This window comes from Manis javanica, chromosome 1 (assembly GCF_040802235.1).
Source record: "Manis javanica isolate MJ-LG chromosome 1, MJ_LKY, whole genome shotgun sequence".
Classification (NCBI taxonomy): Eukaryota; Metazoa; Chordata; class Mammalia; order Pholidota; family Manidae; genus Manis; species Manis javanica.
The window spans coordinates 123017505-123034846 of record NC_133156.1 but is presented as its reverse complement, the minus strand read 5'-3'; the positions used below and the strand labels follow the sequence as shown (position 1 = coordinate 123034846).

At 39.1% G+C, this 17342-nt stretch overlaps 1 protein-coding gene across 4 annotated transcripts in view; it reads left to right on the top strand.

Annotated features, from left to right (window-relative positions):
- The window catches only part of IL7R (interleukin 7 receptor), a 32032-nt gene extending 14890 nt beyond the window's left edge, over positions 1–17142 (top strand). For all 4 annotated transcript variants that reach the window (XM_017675824.3, XM_017675822.3, XM_017675820.3 and 1 more), the window contains exons 3-8: positions 4102–4259; positions 8780–8937; positions 11189–11363; positions 12280–12373; positions 13311–13386; positions 13778–17142. In XM_017675824.3, coding sequence (XP_017531313.3) covers positions 4102–4259; positions 8780–8937; positions 11189–11363; positions 12280–12373; positions 13311–13386; positions 13778–14281 — 1165 coding nt within the window. In that variant the 3' untranslated portion in view covers positions 14282–17142. The remainder of the gene's footprint in view (positions 1–4101; positions 4260–8779; positions 8938–11188; positions 11364–12279; positions 12374–13310; positions 13387–13777) is intronic.
- The last annotated feature ends 200 nt before the right edge of the window (positions 17143–17342 follow it).

Sequence of the window (17342 nt, the reverse complement as noted above, 5' to 3'; positions counted from 1 at the left end):
TCTGATCAATGAGAAGAATTCTTTTCATGTAAGCAGACTTATATAGTGGTACTTTTTCCTACCATAATTCCCACTTTCAATTTGACCCAATTATACCTCTTTTTGGGACCACTTGGCTGAGTTTAAAGAGCATGTAGGAAAACTAAACTGGCAACCACAGCTATCACAGTAAAGGGAAATTAAATTGAAGTTTAAGGAAGGAAGAACACACAAACAATTTTACTTTTATCATGCATTATTTATTTTTACAATGATAATACATACTACTTCTTCAGTTTTTATGTGGTTCATTAATTTCATTTGTTTACATTCTTTTAAAATGTCAGTTTATTTTGGGGGTAAAATTTTCCTGCGGTAAGTGAGTTTGAGGAGCATAATTTGACAGGTAGCTATTACCCCAGTCAAGACATGGAGCATTGCTTTCACCCAAGAAGGTGGAATTTCTCTCACCTGGGGCATCAGGTACCCTTCCAATCACTCCTCACCCCCGAGGAGCAATTACAGTTCTAAATTCTATCACCCTTGGCTTTTGCCAGTTTCTGATAGGTCTTATAAATGAAATTATACCCTGCTTACTCTTACTTATTTCCAACATTTGCCTTGAAATAGTATCTCATGATTTTTATTTACATTTCTCAGTTAATAGATAATGTTGCCTGACTATCTTAGCCTGTACTTTTTGTACATTTGTATATCTTCTTTGGGCAAGTATCTGTTAAAGCCTTTTGTCTTTTTCATTTAGTTCTTTGTCCTTTTATTATCAATGTCCTTTAATTATTGATTATCTTTATATGTTCTAGATACAATTCCTTTGTCAGATACATGTATTATAACTATTTTTTGCCAGACTAACATGTCATTAATTTTCTTAATGGTTTATTTTAATAAGGAGGAGGTTTTCATTTTGATGAAGTCCAATGTATCTTTTTTTCTTTTTTACTTTTAGTGTTTTTTGGGTCAATACTATCTTTGTCTACTCCCAAAGTCAGGAAGATAATTTCCTATGTTGTCTTCCAAATATTTTATAGTTTTAGCCATTATATTTAGGTCTATAATTGATATTTAATTAATTTCACATGATCCTGAGGTTCATATTTCTCATACATTTGTTCAGTTGTACTAGGATAATTTGCTGAAAAGATTTCCTATTTCCTATTGAATTGATTGGGTGCTTATATTTAGAATAAATTGACCTTATATGTATGAGTGTATTTCTGTTTCTGTGTTCTCTACTTTCCATTTGATCAATTCATCTCTTTATGCCAGTGCTAAACTGTCCTGATTACCATACATATCATAGTAAGTTTGAAACGAAGTGTTCTGAATCCTCATATTTGTCCTACTTTTTCAATGTTGTTTTGGCTGTTCTAAGTTGTATTTTTCCATGTAAATTTTAGAATCAGCTTGTCAATATTCTAAAACTCCTGCTGAGATTTTGATTAATATTATATATACCAATTTGGGGGAAATTTCCATCTTTCCACTACTGAATTTGCTAATCTATGAATGTAGCTCTCCACTTATTTAGCTCTCCTTTAATACTCTCAGGAATGTTTTGTAATTTACATTGCAAAGGCCTTGGACATCTATCGTTAATTTATCTCTAAGCATTTTATGTATTTATTGCTATCAAAAATGGAGCTGTTATTTTCAAAATTTATTTTCTAATTGCTTGATACTAGCTTATAGAAATATAATTGACTTTTGTACAATGGCCTTGACGAATTCACTTTATTAGTTCCTGTAATTGCAATGAAGAATCTTTATAATTTTCCATATGAACAAATATGTTATCTGCAAATGAAATCTTTTTTATTCCTTTCTCAATGGTGACTTCTGTTTCTGTTGCTTTATGCCCTGGATAGAACCTCCAGTAAACAGTTGAATAAAAATGGTGAAAGTGACTATTCTTTACTTGGCCTTGTCTTAGGGAAAATATGTTCACATTATGTATGATACTAACTATAGACCTTTGGTAAATGCCACTTATCAGGTGAGGACCTGTCCTCTATTGTCTGCTGAGAGTTTATATCATAAGTAAATATTGAATTTTGTAGTATGTTTTATCTTCATCACTTGAGATGATCAGATTATTTATGTCTTTTATTATGTTAATGTAAGGAGAAGTGACATTTTTCTCTGATGCTTTCAAGATTTTCTATTTGCCTTTATTTTTCAGCCATTTGGTTATGATGTGCTTAAGTGTGGTTTATTTGGATTTGTCCTGCTTGTATCTGCTGAGTTTCTTAAACTTTAAAATAAATATTATAACTTTAATTGGGAAATTTGGAGCCATTATTTTTTTCAGTATTTTTTTAGCCAAATTCCTTCCCTCTTCTTGTTCTAGGATTACATATTTATTCCCTTGATATTGTCCCACAGGTCAATGAGACTTTCTACTTTTTCAGACTATATAATTTCTATTGATCTATTTTCATGTTCACTGACCCTTCCTTCTGCCATCTTCAATCTGCTATTAAGCCCATCCAATACACTCAGTACATTTTTAAAAATTTTAGATTTACTTGTCTGTTATAGTATTTTCATTTTGTTCTTTTTTATAGTTGCCATTTCTCCACTAAGGTTGAAAATTGGTTTAATAATTTTGACTAAATTCTTTGTTTAGCCCTTGAACATATTACAGAAGCTGCTTTAAAGTCCTTTTCTACTAATTCTAGCATATGGGTCACCCTAAGGTCAGTTTCTATTAACTGCTTTTTGTCTTGATGAGGGGTCACATTTTTGAAGGTAGGAAAGACACTATTGATAATAGGTTTTGTGGATTATGTTAACTTCCATTAGCAGTGTTAATTTTAGCTCTGTAAATCAGTTAAATGGGCTGGGTTAATCTTCAAATTCTCTCTCCTTTGGAGGCAGCACCTAAAATCTCTGCCTAGTTCTTTCTAGAGCCTTCTAGCTATTGCCATCCAGTGGTTTCCTTGGTGTCTCTTCCATAACGGCACAATTAAGGGGACAAATAATGATATGAGAGGACTTCATGTAGGATTTGGGTCTTCCATCTCTAGCTTCCTTATTTTTAGGCTTTCCCCCGTTAAAATATTCAGCCACTCAGGCAGTCCAAAATTCTGTCTCTAACTTCTCAAGAAAATAAAATGGGATTTCTGTTAGATTCTAGATGCCTACCATGATGTGATCTGAGGCGTGCCATCAGACAAAACAGTAACAATGAGACAAGGATCTCATTCACTCTTTTTTAAAGAATGAAGTTCCCCTTACCTTCTGCCTGCTTTTGGTTCCTTTCCAATGCTTTTAAATAGGATTTTCAACAATATCTTGTCTAAAGTATTTAATAATTGAATATTGAAAACTTAATGTGATATAAGTTATTCTGCCATTACTGGAACAAAACTTGTATTTTTTATAAAAAAGAGTATAACTTGGAGATTTTTATGTTAGTTACACAGTAAGTAGGCAACATTCTCTCTTACTCAATTTCCTGAAAGCCTAATCTTAGTTGGGAAGAAAAAGTTACAGAACTGACAAAATTCAATTCCTAGAACACTGTTATTGCATGTTTGGCTATTGCATGGTGAGAAGGGGTGATTTTAAAGTCTGTTGATGAGGTAAAAGTAAAGCAAAGTCAAAATTACCTATGAAATCCCTAAAGTAGCCATCAACTATGTATGACTTTATATATATAATCTTTTAGATTATTTCATTATTTCCCTTAACCTTTTTGATCAGTGTCTCTTTACAGGCTTTATTTCTTCAATTTGTACCTGCTAGACCTTAAAAAAGCAATTACTTTCTCACCTAAGCAATGCATTTGTTTTTCAATGATTAATTATTTAAAAACAGGAATTTTCCACTTTTTCATCAATGTGTTTTGACAATTTCAGGTTTGATTGCATCTAATGCCCAAGCAAATCATCACCGAACTGAATGTAATAGCAGCAAAGAGTCACATTATTTTAATGGTTTCTCTCTTTCTCTCTCTTGAACATGCACCTACCCACTCCCATATTTATGGACAGAGTTGAAGTCACAAAACCAAAACATATATACACTATTCCATTGTATATTCCATTGTATCCAGAAACTCCTGCTTGAATTAAGACAGATTCCCTTTTTGTTTCATAGTGATTCCCTTTTGGACATAGACTGCCTGAATTTTAGTAAACTGCAAGAGGTATACTTCATCAAGACAAAGATATTTGAACTGATTGGAGACAGCAATATATGTGTGAAGTTTAAAGGAAAGAACATAAATTGCAGAAAAGTTAACATAGTCAAGATAGGTAAGAAATTATATATGTGGGTATAGTTGCCATTTGGGGGATATCTGAAGGCATTGAGTGTGTCTGTACTCTTTGTATGTTAAAAGTAAATAAACATGAAAACTCTTTGCAATATAGAATAGCAAATTCTCTAATGAAAGGAATTTTTTAAAGAAATTAAAGTTTTGAAGCTCATGCTGCTAATTCTTATTGTGAAAGTCTTCAAACTCAGCTGTGAAAGGTGGTGATTAGTACCTACAGACTACAAGAAGAGTCAATCCATATGAAATATCTAACTGGAGCTAGGCCTCTGTCATCAAACCATATATGTCCTGTCCTTCCTCACCTTACCTTCTCCTGAATTCCTTGTAGTCTTCTCCCCATATATCTACAATATTCTGAGGAGCTTAGTTAGCTTACCAAGTTATTTTAAAAAATAAATATGCCTTCTATAGTAGTCAGAGTTCTTGAGAGGAAACAGAAACAGTGGGAGATGATATAGATATAGGAAATAGGTATAGGTATCTATTTCTATATCTGTATAGTTATATCTAGATAATAGCTGTACCTGTTTCTATATCTACATCCTATATCTATATCTATCTAGCTATCATCAATCTGTATGAAAGAGATTTATTTTAAGGAATTGGTTCACATGATTGTGAAGGCTGGAAAGTCTGAAACCTGTAGGGTAAACCAGAAGGTTAGGAATTCAGGTAAGAGAAGATGTTGCAGTCTTGAGTGCAAATTTCACAGGGTAAGCCAGAAGATCTAGAAACTCAAGCAAGGTTTCTGTTGTAACCTTGAGACAGAACTGCTTCTTCTTCAAGGAATCTCAGTCTTTACTTTTAAGGCCTAAATATTGTTGGATAAGGTCTACCACATTACAGAGAATAATCTGTTTCACTCAGTCTACTCATTTGAATGTTAGCCTAGTCATATCTTAAAATAAACACCTTTAGACTAGTGTTTGACCAAGCAACTAGATACCATAGCCTAGCCAAGCCGACACAAGGAATTACCATTACACCTTCCTAAGGGACATATTATTGAGGAATGATGCATACCTGAATCTGATCTGTCCTAGAATATATATATTATACTTTGTCAAGAAAATTATAATAATTAGACTTCAAACAAAATTGTAATTTGAATTGCTAAACTCATCTGCATGTTTCCTTTGGTTCTATGTAATATCCATGTGCATTATAATATCAATTAGTAAATCCACTCAATTATCTGACTATAGGTCAATGTTAATTACCAATTCACCATTTGGTTAAGTCAAATAAATCAAAATAATCAGAAAGATTGAGAACATAGAAACAAAATGTTTTCTTTTCCATTAGTTACAGATTTATGACCCTGAGGTGAATTATGTTTTTTCAAAACCTCAGGGAAACCCTGGTATAGGAGAATGTCTAAGCTGATTATGATATATCAATACAATAGAATACTATCTACTTGTATTTATTCTACCTGTGGAGATATACAAGTAGAACTATAAACATATATGAAAAATTGTTCAACGTGATTGAAGACATGCATTCTTTTGGTGGTTTTAGAATATATGGTTCTTTCTCTCTCTCCCTATTCTCATCACCCTCTTCACCCCCCAAAAATAAAATTCAAGGTAAGAGATCAATACTCATTAGAGACAAGGAGGTGAGAAACTCAGTCTAGTCTCAGTGTTGTTTCACTAAGGATGGTAAAGCAAAGAGTAAAAGCAGAAACTCCATGTGTCTAGTAAAAACACAGAAATAGTGGAAAAGAGACACTAAGCGAATGGTGGCACATGTTGACCATAGAGTCACAAAGGCCACAACCAGTGTGAGTGTGCTGAGGCAGGAATTAAAGCAGCAGGGTACCTCTGGTTATGGAACACAGACAAGCTGGGTTTTGTTCATTTGTAGAGTAGACTCTTATAGCTGGGTGCACTGTAAGTACATACAGTTTGTACACCATTTGTATATAAGTATATAAAGTTTGTACACTGTACAAGAACATCCTATCTAAATGTTCACCATATACATTGCAAATATATATTCACTTCTCTGTGAACAGGCAGAGAGGGAAGAGATTTGACAGTGTACTGGATCTGACAGGGTAGTGGAATGTCAGGGAAGAGGTCCTTCTTACAGAAACCATGTCAGTACACAGGGCTTTCATGCTTTCACGCTCATTTACACACCCATAGGTTCCAGGTGGCACCCTGCCCATCTGCCTTCCCAGATCTCACGGGTCCTTGAAGGTATTCTCAAGGTCCACTTTCTGTACCCCCAGCAGACTGCAAACCTAACATGCCTCATCTAAAGGGCAAGGGGGAAAAGACAGGGTGTTTTCTCAGTTGATAGTACGGGCCCCTGTGAAAGAGGTAGTATGAGTCCCTTAGAAAGCACTTCTGGGCAAACAGAATGAGAGGTGGTGGAGGTATGTCTCATAGGAGCATCTTCTGATTCCTAATGGACATTTCATTAATAGAACTGTCATTTATTTCAATTTAAACTGGATGTTAGGGTTGAACCCCAGAGTCAGAGTTCCTCTGCAACTACCTGACCCCTCACTCACTCACTTCCCCTTCTTTAAGTGTCACCTCCCACTCAGGCTGGAGGGGCAGCTTCCTGACTTCCCACTTTTCTTGGCAGGGTTAATCTATATAATTGTTCATATCATGTAAGAATACATTCGCTTTTAAAAATGTTGCTTGAGAATTGAGCACTTTTTCCTAATCTTCTCAAAGATGCCACCTGGGCAAGCAGCAGACTTATCTGGAGGGCACCTGTGAGGTACCAGAGTACAGAAGCAAAAGCTAAATAGAGCGCCTCAGAAGCAGACAGAATTCGATTTAAGTCCTATTAAGCCAGTTTACAGAGGACTGAACTTAAATTTAACTAACCTCCGAGACTCAGTTTCCTCATCAGTGTAGCTGTGCTAAGTGATTGTTGATAGAAATTGGCATAAGTAAACACTGGGCACAAGTAAACACTTGAAGCTTAACAGGTATATAGTGAATATTACTCTATTCTTCCCATAAGTCCTCCATGATTGAGTCCTTGGGAGATGGTTATAGGGCAAGAAATTCAGTGTGAGAGGTTTTGTTGAGAATGTGAATCCTAATTATCCCCCTGAATGAAGGGTAGGAACTGCCCAGCAAATCTGAAAGGGCTGACAGTATTCCCTTTTGGTCTGTTTATCCACACCCACTTGCTTTCCTCCTGCTACCCTCCAGGGCATCTGCCCTCTTTATAATGCCATTTAAGGGTAAAAGAGAATAAGCTTCCTGTTTTATGAGACATCCAACACTAAAGAAGAAGCCACTTCCTCTTTTTCAGTCCCTCTGAGCAATGCAGAAGAAGCTTAGACAGTCACCACTGTGAGCACTTGACTACACTAAATAGGCCAAATTCCACCACAAGAGTTCACCTAACTAGGTTGGTAAACTGATTTTAACAGCCAGTTCAGATGGTTTAGAATCCAGTTCAATCTACTGAATCAAAGTTTGATGAACATATGCTTTCTCAATAACAATAGGTTTAAGTTAGATTTTAACCTATGTGTTCCCCTGTCTTTGAGATTAGCCATGCAAAAAATGGCTGTCCCATCCTTAGATAACTAACTTCCCAGGCTTTGGTGAAAGAGCAGCTAAGAAGCCAAGACAGAGAAGCAGGTGAACAGTTGGCAGATGGCCTAACACACATGCTATTCTAGGAATTCAGTATCTTTCTCAGAGTTTTTTCCTGCCTGGAATATACCTATTTCCCTCCAACAGCATTTCATATATGGTGCATGCAATCCTAACAGCAACTTTGTGAGGCAGGCAGACAGAAGGAAAAATATGAATTGTTTAGAGTTAATGCAAAAGAGACTGGGTGTGGTTCTGGAAGCTACAAGCTAGGACCAGGAAGTAGACCTTCAACTATTGTGTAGTTGAGAGGAGTGACAAGGCTCCCAGTTTATAACCTGATTTTGTTGGAATAATGGAGACTCAAAGTTTAAATATTCCTATTTTGGTGCTAGTGGGTAACAAGCTCTCGAGCATTCCAGAAGTGAAGAGAAACATATTTTACTGTAAAAGTAGCACTAGCTGCTGCAAAAAATAAACCCTAAGGTAAATGATACCTCAAACACCGTAAGTTTATTTCTTGCTCACATAAGAGCCAAAATGGGTGTTTCTAACCTATGCGTGGTGCTCCTCCAAGCAATATTCTGGGGTCCTCCATTCTATGGATCCACTGTTTTTAGCTTCCAATAGCAAGTGGTGGAAGTGGAACACACAGGGGATTACACGTGTGGGGTTTCTGGGACAGGATGGGAGGTGGTGCACATCACTTCCACCCACATTGCTCACAAAGCCACACCCACTGCAAGGGAGGCTGGGAAATGAAGGCAGGCTTTGAACCAGGGAGAAAAATGGTTTTTTGAGCTCTTAATCAGTTACTGACCCAGAAAAGAAATGTGATTGTCAGAGTAGATGAACTTTAAAAATATAATTATGTATTTGACTGCTCTACAGTCTGACCTCATTTTTTTTTCCTTTCCAGTTAAACCTGAGGCTCCTTTTGACATAAGAGTTGTCTACCGCGAGGGAGCAAATGACTTTGTGGTGACATTTAATACATCACACTTGAAAAAGAAGTATGTGAAAGAATTGATGCACGAGGTAGCCTACCGCCAGGAAAAAAATGAAAGTGACTGGATGGTATGTAGGTCAACTACATTTATACATTATGAAATTTATAAAGGTGTACATGCAAACATAGTTAAATAAAATATACATATTGAAATATATAAGTATATAAAACTACAAAGTAGAAATTTCTTAATGTTACATATTTTATTGTCCCAGAGGTACATTTACTTGGAGAGGGCACTTAGAAATTTTGACTTCAAAAATGTACCTTTTACTGAAAGAAGCTCCCCCAAAATATAAAAGCTCTGGGCTACACAAAACCTGGATCCTCTCTGGCCCATTCGTATTCTAGCTCTGATTTGTTTTTTCTTTCTCTATGTATTGTCTTTATAATGTTTCTAAATTAGGTTGCTGGACTAACCATATAGATTGAGCTCCTCTTTATTTGGGATCCTGTATTTGAGAGCACCACAACTCCCCCAAGCAGATTAGGCAAAGATCATGGCTAGCTTACAGCCACAGGTTAGTTTAGGGGAGTTGTGGGAGAAGCTTGACGTGAGGAGAGCAGGCAGATTATTCTTTTTCTTTTTTTTAAGCCTAAATTCCTAATCACTGAAGTAAGGATTTAATTTTCACCCTTCATAATCTGAGGGGTTACTTAGACCCCATGAGTCACTGAAGTTGGAATGGTCTGGCTGACCCTGTCATCTGTTTTGGGGAGGAGTTAGGGGAAAATTAGAGTGTCCCAGGTTTTCAGGTTCTTCTAACCCACTGGCTTAACGTCTGTCCTTTTTGTATCCCACAAACAAAAACAGACAATGGTTTATCTTTCTCAAGGAGAAAAAAAATGCCCAGTTATCCAAACTGTGTTCTTTTCTCAGGCCATGACCAGCCTTTTTTGTGTCCATTGCTCTGCCATATACTACTTACATAGGTGTGATGCCTGCCCCAAGCCACCTTCTTCCTCCTTCTGTCCCCCCACCACACACACACACACACACACACACACACACAAACACACACACACACAATACATGGCTACTTTGATCCTGTGCTCTTCCAGTCTTCATCTTAAAATTGCACCCATGGAAAAGCAACTATAGTGGAGAAAGAAAGGATTTTGAATGAATGGTACCAGGACAACCAGTTAACTGCTTGGGAAAAAATTAAGTTAAATGCCTAACTTGCTCCATATAATAAAAATATAAAATAATAAAGATGACTTAAGGAAATTATGTAAAAGCGAAACTCTAAAACAGGTGAAAAAGGCAAATGTTTATCTAATCTTGAGGGGAAGAAGAACATTTTAAGCATCAAGCAGTATAAGAAATCAAAAGATTGATACATAAAAATAAAGATTTATAAATGAGAGCACACATAATAATCAAAATTGAAAGAAATTAGAAATAAAATGGATTAAATTATCACACATACAACTGATTGATGGTTAATATCCTTAATAGATAAAGAAGACTCATAAATCATTTAAAAAAGGACAAATATAACACTAGAAAAATTAGCAAGAAACTTGGAAAAGTTTCACAAAATAAGTAATATATAAATTCAATAATTATATGAAAACTAATAATTAAATAACTGTAAGTGGAAATAACTATGGATTATTACTTTTTACCCATCAAATTCATAGAGTGCTTGTTTTTTTCTTAAGGGTAATGCACATTGTTGGAGAGACTATTGTCTCTTTATTGCTATTCACAATGTAGAATGATATCTTTCTCCAGGGAAATTATTCTTGTTCATTAACTTTACTATTTCCTTTCACCTGAGGGGTCAAAGAAAAAGAGGAGATTGAAATGTGGAAAAGAAGGGAGAACCTGGTTGGGATTTATATCCTGTCAAGTGGGAGAGCCCAACTCACCTGAATTCAGACCCATTGTACCTCTGCCATCCTTGACCACTTGCGGCATCGTTTATGAGCTCACACGCTCTGCCCCAATTCTGCTACTGACCCTTCTATATGTCAGAGCTCCTTTTTCTAACAAAACATGAGAGAACCTCAAGAGAGGGTCCTGACTCAGTAGGACAGCACAGAGAATACAGTTAATGATCCTGGAACATCTTACTACGCAGATAGGTAGTGACCGCACAGAGACGGTGAGGATTCAATAACATGGGTAACTATTGAACTGTGTTGTATAGTTGAAACAACATAAGACTGTGTATCAATGGTATTTTAATAAAATAAAAAAAAGAGGGCAAGAGGGTCTTGACTAAAGGCACTCAACTTAGAACAGTTTGGGGGATCTGGGCAACACCAGTTTTTCCATCCTAAAATGTAATGGCACTCTTTACCCTTCAGCATGTGAATTTGTCCAGTACAAAGCTGACACTCCTACAGAGGAAGCTACAACCTGATGCCATGTATGAGATTAAAGTGCGCTCCATTCCTAACCCCATCTATTTTGAAGGCTTCTGGAGTGAATGGAGTCCGAGTTTTCACTTCAGAACTCCGCTTCAGGCCAGAGGCCCCGCTGGTAAGAAGCGACTGTAGAGTCTGGTGCCCACAGCCCCCACCACCACGGTGTCTGCGTGGCAGAGTGTGAGTGAGAGCAGAAGCTGGAGCAATGACATGAACCCACAAGTCAGGACTCCCCTTAGGGCATTCTTACACTAGATGACCTCCTAACTCTGCCCCTGCTGTGAGGAAGAAGGAAGAAGTGGGAGCAGGGCCTTAGTCATTCATTCATCAGCTGACGTAGGCTGTCTGGACTCTACTGTCCTGGGTGCTTCTGGGAGCTGTTCATAATTCTGGACAAAATCCCCACCCACTGCCTGTAGTTTACCAATTTAGACTGGGATCCCCCTGGCTGGTCTCTCTGAGGCCCACCTAAGGGAAGACCTTTGATAACTGCGGATGGGTAGGCTGGTAGGCTCGCCCATACTTCCTCTTCCAGAATAATGAAGATACCCTGGGTTTCTAGGAAGTGGGACTTCCCAGAATAGTCAAATAACATGGCTCTGGCAGGTCCCTGTGGGCCTAACATACCTCACATACACCTTCTCTCTGGGGCATGAGGAGGAATGTTCTGCCACGCCAGCTTCCCATCCTCATGCTGGAAATGGCAGAGACTACAAGTAAAGAGCATCTACCTCATCATCCCCATCCTCGGCCTCTTTCTCCTGGTGGGAGCTGGCAGGTGAGTGCTGCTATCTTTAGAGCTAGGTCACTTTTACATGTCAAGTGGCAGATATTCTGGAGCTGGCCACCCAAATCAGTGCCACTTAATGAAGCCAAAATTCCCTATAAAGCTAGTGTACCATCCTATGCACTGAGGAGCAACTTCAAAGAAATAATAAACGAACCCAAGTTACTGAATAAATTCCAAGCATCCTACAATCCCCTGAATGCATGATAACAATTGCTAACCAAGATCTGTTTTTGCATTTCAGGGGTGATGGATCCTGTTTTACTAATTATCAGCATTATGAGTTTCTTCTCTGTGGTTCTGATGGTCACCTTGGCCTTTGTGTTATGGGAAAAAAGGTGAATTTCTTTAACTGATCAATAACCCAATTTTATAACTGGGTTATATGGGATTCCAGACAGTTGGAGGTCTAACTCTATCTATCAATGAAGAAATCACAAAGGGAAATAAGGCATTTCAGGGATCACAGCACCCAACATCCCTCCCTCCCCTCAGGTATCGGGGAATTTCCACAGGTAATTTCATAAGAGGTGAAAATATATAAACTGAACATAGGATAAACCCAACCCACAAGCTTATTCTCCTAAAGGAGTAAGAATGTCTGGGCAGCTGAAGGAATACATGGAAAACGTAGAATGTATATGAAATCTAGATTCTCAGCACACAAATTTGTAGAACTTATTCATTCTAGCTTATGATGAAGCCATGTTTATTTAATCACAAAAATGATGTCTTAGACATCTACCAGTCAAGTTATTAATGTTCTAGGATGATGCCCTTAGCCCAGGGCCACATAATTCAATGATACTCCAGTTTGAAAAGCTCCACCTTGAAGAAATTTCCCTGGGCAACTTAGAAAATATTATTCATTTCCACTAAAATCAGAGCAGAGGAGTTACTGCCAGTAAAGAGAAGGAGTAAGATGACTAACACCTCACTTGGGAGTAGATGAGTGGTCAGATTTTAGTTTCACAGCTACATCATTGCCAAGCCTCATTGTTGCATTCCTCCGGGCTCTTTCCCAGAGCTGTATCATTGTTATGTCTTGCTCACAGAGTAGATCACTGACAACAGTCTCTGGTCCAACCCCTCTGTGGGTCAATATGACACTGATGCTCAGAGAAAGCAAGTCACTTGTCTAAAGTCACCCACCTAGTTGCGGAAGACGCAACTAAAAATTTGCTTTTTTGATTCCTGGCTCAGAATAGATGGAAAGACCTATTGTGCTTGCTCCCCCTACCATTCTTTTAATCTATCAATATCCTCTCCTTTTAGAATTAAACCTATTGTGTGGCCCAGTCTCCCTGATCATAAGAAGACTCTGGAACAACTGTGCAAGAAACCACAAAGGGTGAGTGCTTGTGGTGCATCTATTATATGTTGGAAGATTCCTAGTAGCCAAGAATGATATTGCAAGATAAGTGACAGATGAACCTCAAACTTTGGCCTTTTGTGAAATTCTGTAACTAGAGTCCCTCATAAGATCCTAGTTGTAGCTCCCCAGTGGCAGAAAACCAAGATGAGATATGTGCTTCCCCAGGGCTGGAGGACATGGCCTGTGGTCACTGACCCTGACATGTCACAGTGCCTCCAGAGCCAAAGTCACCTGGAACATGTGGGTAATTGTCTGACATTCCCTGGTGAAACCCCATCAGAAATTTCTTTAGATCTGAACTGAACTGAACATTTGGTGGTGCATCTCTTTGATGTACTCTTAATGCCTTCTCTCTTTTTTGGTGCAGAATTTGAATGTAAGTTTTAATCCTGAAAGTTTCTTGGACTGCCAGATTCATAGGGTAGATGGCATTCAAGCTAAAGATGAAGCAGAAGGCTTTCTTCATGTCACTTTTCCACCACAACTAGAGGAGTCTGAAAAGCAGAGGCTTGGAAGAAGTGTGCAGGACCCTAGCTGGCCATCTGAACATGCAGTCATCACCCCAAAAACTTTTAGACAAGATCCAATCCCCCAGTGCCAGGCTGGGGATATCAGTGTGTGTGATGACCCTATGCTCCCCTCCTCCAAGTCCCCAGGCTTCAGGGAAGGTGGCAAAAATGAGCCTCATGTGTACCAGGGGCTGCTGCTTGGCCCTGGAACTACAAATAGAACCCTGCCCCCTCCATTTCCTTTCCAATCAGGAGTCCTGACATGGACTCCAGCTGCCCAGGGACAGCCCATCCTCACTCCCTCCGGATCAAGTCAGGAAGAAGCATACGTCACCATGTCCAGCTTCTACCAAAACCAGTGAATTGTGACAAACCCAGGACTGGAACCATTGTAACCACCAAAGATGCCTGAGCTTCTCTTTCAGCACAAAGAAAACAAAATTGATGTAACCCCTCTATATAATCTACAGGATTCCAAAACATGGCTTTGACCGCTGTGCCCTCTCCTCCCTGCTTCAGGGCATCTGGCATGGAGCAGCAGCCCTCTGCTTCAGGCAGCTCAAGTGATTCAATGATTTCAGAAAGAAAAAAAACAGAAAAGAATGAAAGAAAGGGTGGAGAAAAGGATGGAGGGCCGAAAGAAGGCGGGGAGCAGGAAGGACAGCCCCACTGTCAGGATCACCGCACCTCGGTGCCGCGCTGCTGCTCTACAGCTCTGGCCTCCCTGCCTCCTCGCAGCAATCTGGGGAGGGGTGCACTTATTATCATGATCCCTTCGTCACAGGATGATGCTGAGGCTTAACAGGGTTGAATACCATGTCCGCGTTTCCCAGTCAGCTAGGGGTGGAACCAAGACCTGACCGCCGGGAGTGTCTGCCAGGCCCTCGTCTTCCTCCTGACTAGGGACTGTCCCATTCTCGAGTGCCAACCTCGCTAATACCAGGGTGACTATATAATGTATTGTCCAAGTTGGGTCACTTTTGAAAGTGAAAGGGGAAGTTATAAATACTCATGCCAGGACAACCAGCAAATGGGCACATGTGGTCAGCCAAACCAAACGCTGTGAGAAAGAATGTGGGAGAGAATGGTCTCACGATGTGGGAAGCACCATGGCCAGCCATGTCTACTAAGGATTAAGAAGGCAAGAAATAGCCACACAGCCCATTCCATTTTGTTTTTCTGAAAAAGTGTTCAAGGGAGAATAAACTAGAAGCCCAGAATTTCTATTGTTAGTTGTCAACAGCATGATCCTCTTGCTGCCGCCACCCAGCTGCCTCCATCAGTGAACTGTTGCCCGCTCTGGACACGGTGCATTTGAGCAATAAGCCAGGGGAAAACCCTCCTATGTGGGTAAAGATTGCCAGCTCAGATTCATCTTCATCTGTCCGGAGTTCTACAGCCATGAATGTTCCCAGGAATTCAGGGAGGAGCTACTGCCTGGGCCTGCAGTGAGCCAGCCGTCTGCATGTCCTTGGAGATACAGAGGAGACATGGTATTAACATTTGACACGGGTCCTCTTGCATCTCCTGGTCTGATGAATTCCCAATGACTATCTCAGTGACTGAGCAGTCTCAGCTCTGGGGGATGCAGCTGCCCCCCAGCCCTGGGTGTCTGCAGAACCACACAGGCAGCTGGAGTGGTACAGGAGGTAAGGAAGGACACAGATTTAGGATTTTATCTGGGGTCTGTCATTGTTGCATTTATTTCTCTGTGCCATCTTTTGTTTAGGGCCAGGAGCTAAGTGTTTTTAATTTTTTCATTTTTTTCATCGGTTTTGTTTTGTGATGTCTGTGAAGGGAGTTTTAAATTTTGGACTAACAGCCAGCCTTTTCTGTTAGCTCAGAGGCCTAATGATAATCAGACCATCTTATTTTTCAAGTGAGTGTTGTACATTCCAAGTCCTTTCTCTGAATCAGCAGTAATGAATATAATCCCATAATCCCTTAGATTTTCTTAGGGCCTTGGTGGTTTTCAAAGGACTCCCATAAGCATTAGGCCTTTCATATCTTGGACAAGTATTTATGGGAAGTCTGCTATGTGTCAAATAGCAGGGGCTCAAATAACTAAAGACAAATAAATTTGGGACTCTGCCTTCACTAAGTGAAAAATCTAACGCTAAGTGTCAGCTTTGTAAACAAATGATTGTAACATCACCAAATGCTATATGGGGGACATGTTCAAAGTGCCCTGTTGCAGACAGTCAGGGACAATGCCACAAAAGTGATAATTCATCTGCATGGAGGGAAAGCATAATCTTCCTGAGGTGTAACAGAAGACATTTTGTCCAGGTTGGTGTGTGTTCTTCACCCTTAGTAGAAATAGGAGCCGAGTCGCAAAGAGGAGGTGACCCCAGGAAACCTTAATCCCCGCCAACCTGCCTTGTGCCTGATTCACAGGTGTCCAGTGGGGTATGCATTGTTATTATCTTTAACTTAAGGGCAAATGGGGACACAGAGAAGACACACTCATTCTTACATGTTAAGTCAGGACTAGAGGCTGTAAATTTGTATCCCTGAAATAAGTAGACAATCTCTCCAAGAAAGGAGTAGATAAATCTAGAGGAAGATCAAGGTCCCTCAAGCTCTAAAATTGTTCATTTCAGGGTTGTTTAGCTTAGCTTATCATTTGAATTTAGTGCGTGACTGTCTATTTGTTACTAGAAGCATTTAAAATCCATGTAACATACTTTTACAATCATAAGAGTGCTTGATTATATATTCAGGGAGAATGTATCAAGTAAGATTACAAATTTTTTCTGATCAGCTCCCTTTTGGATTTCATTAAGAAAAAAAAAACTGGTCAAAGACAGTGTACAAATCAGAGATATAAACTGCTAGCTCTGGAGAGCACGAAATGAAAAGAAGACTGATAAACAGGTAGCTGATTTGGCCAATTAAACAACCATCTCTAGGTCTAGGGAACCCTGGTTTATTTGATTGATTTTCTCCCAGACTTCGCCTCTCTCATACTGGTATTCCACGGAAATTCACTTCAGAAAAGCCGAGTACATACTTGTGTTTTCAGGACGTGTCTGGAGGGGCTGTAAGACGGAAAATGGTGAGAATGTGGTAGATGCAGATCAGATGGCATTTCTGCCAGCTCAGTGGTTTTTCTCGGGGGTTATTCTGAAAAATATCCAATGTTCACTACAGCGAAGGTCTCTGACCTGACAGCGTACTTTCCATGTGCATTAAACTTTTTGCAGAGCTGCTAAGTATGTAAGTATCTGATGTGTGTTACCATCTCATATTTAATTAACTGCTATGGAACTCTGTGCCTGTGGCTTGTCTTCCCCGAGAAATATGGATAGAGGGATATGCAGAATGGGCCACAGTTCTCCACAGCCACTGGAAACATTCTGGTGTCAATTGTCATTTTATGGGTTTACATTTTAAGAGGAAGCTATTTCATCACTTTAGGAA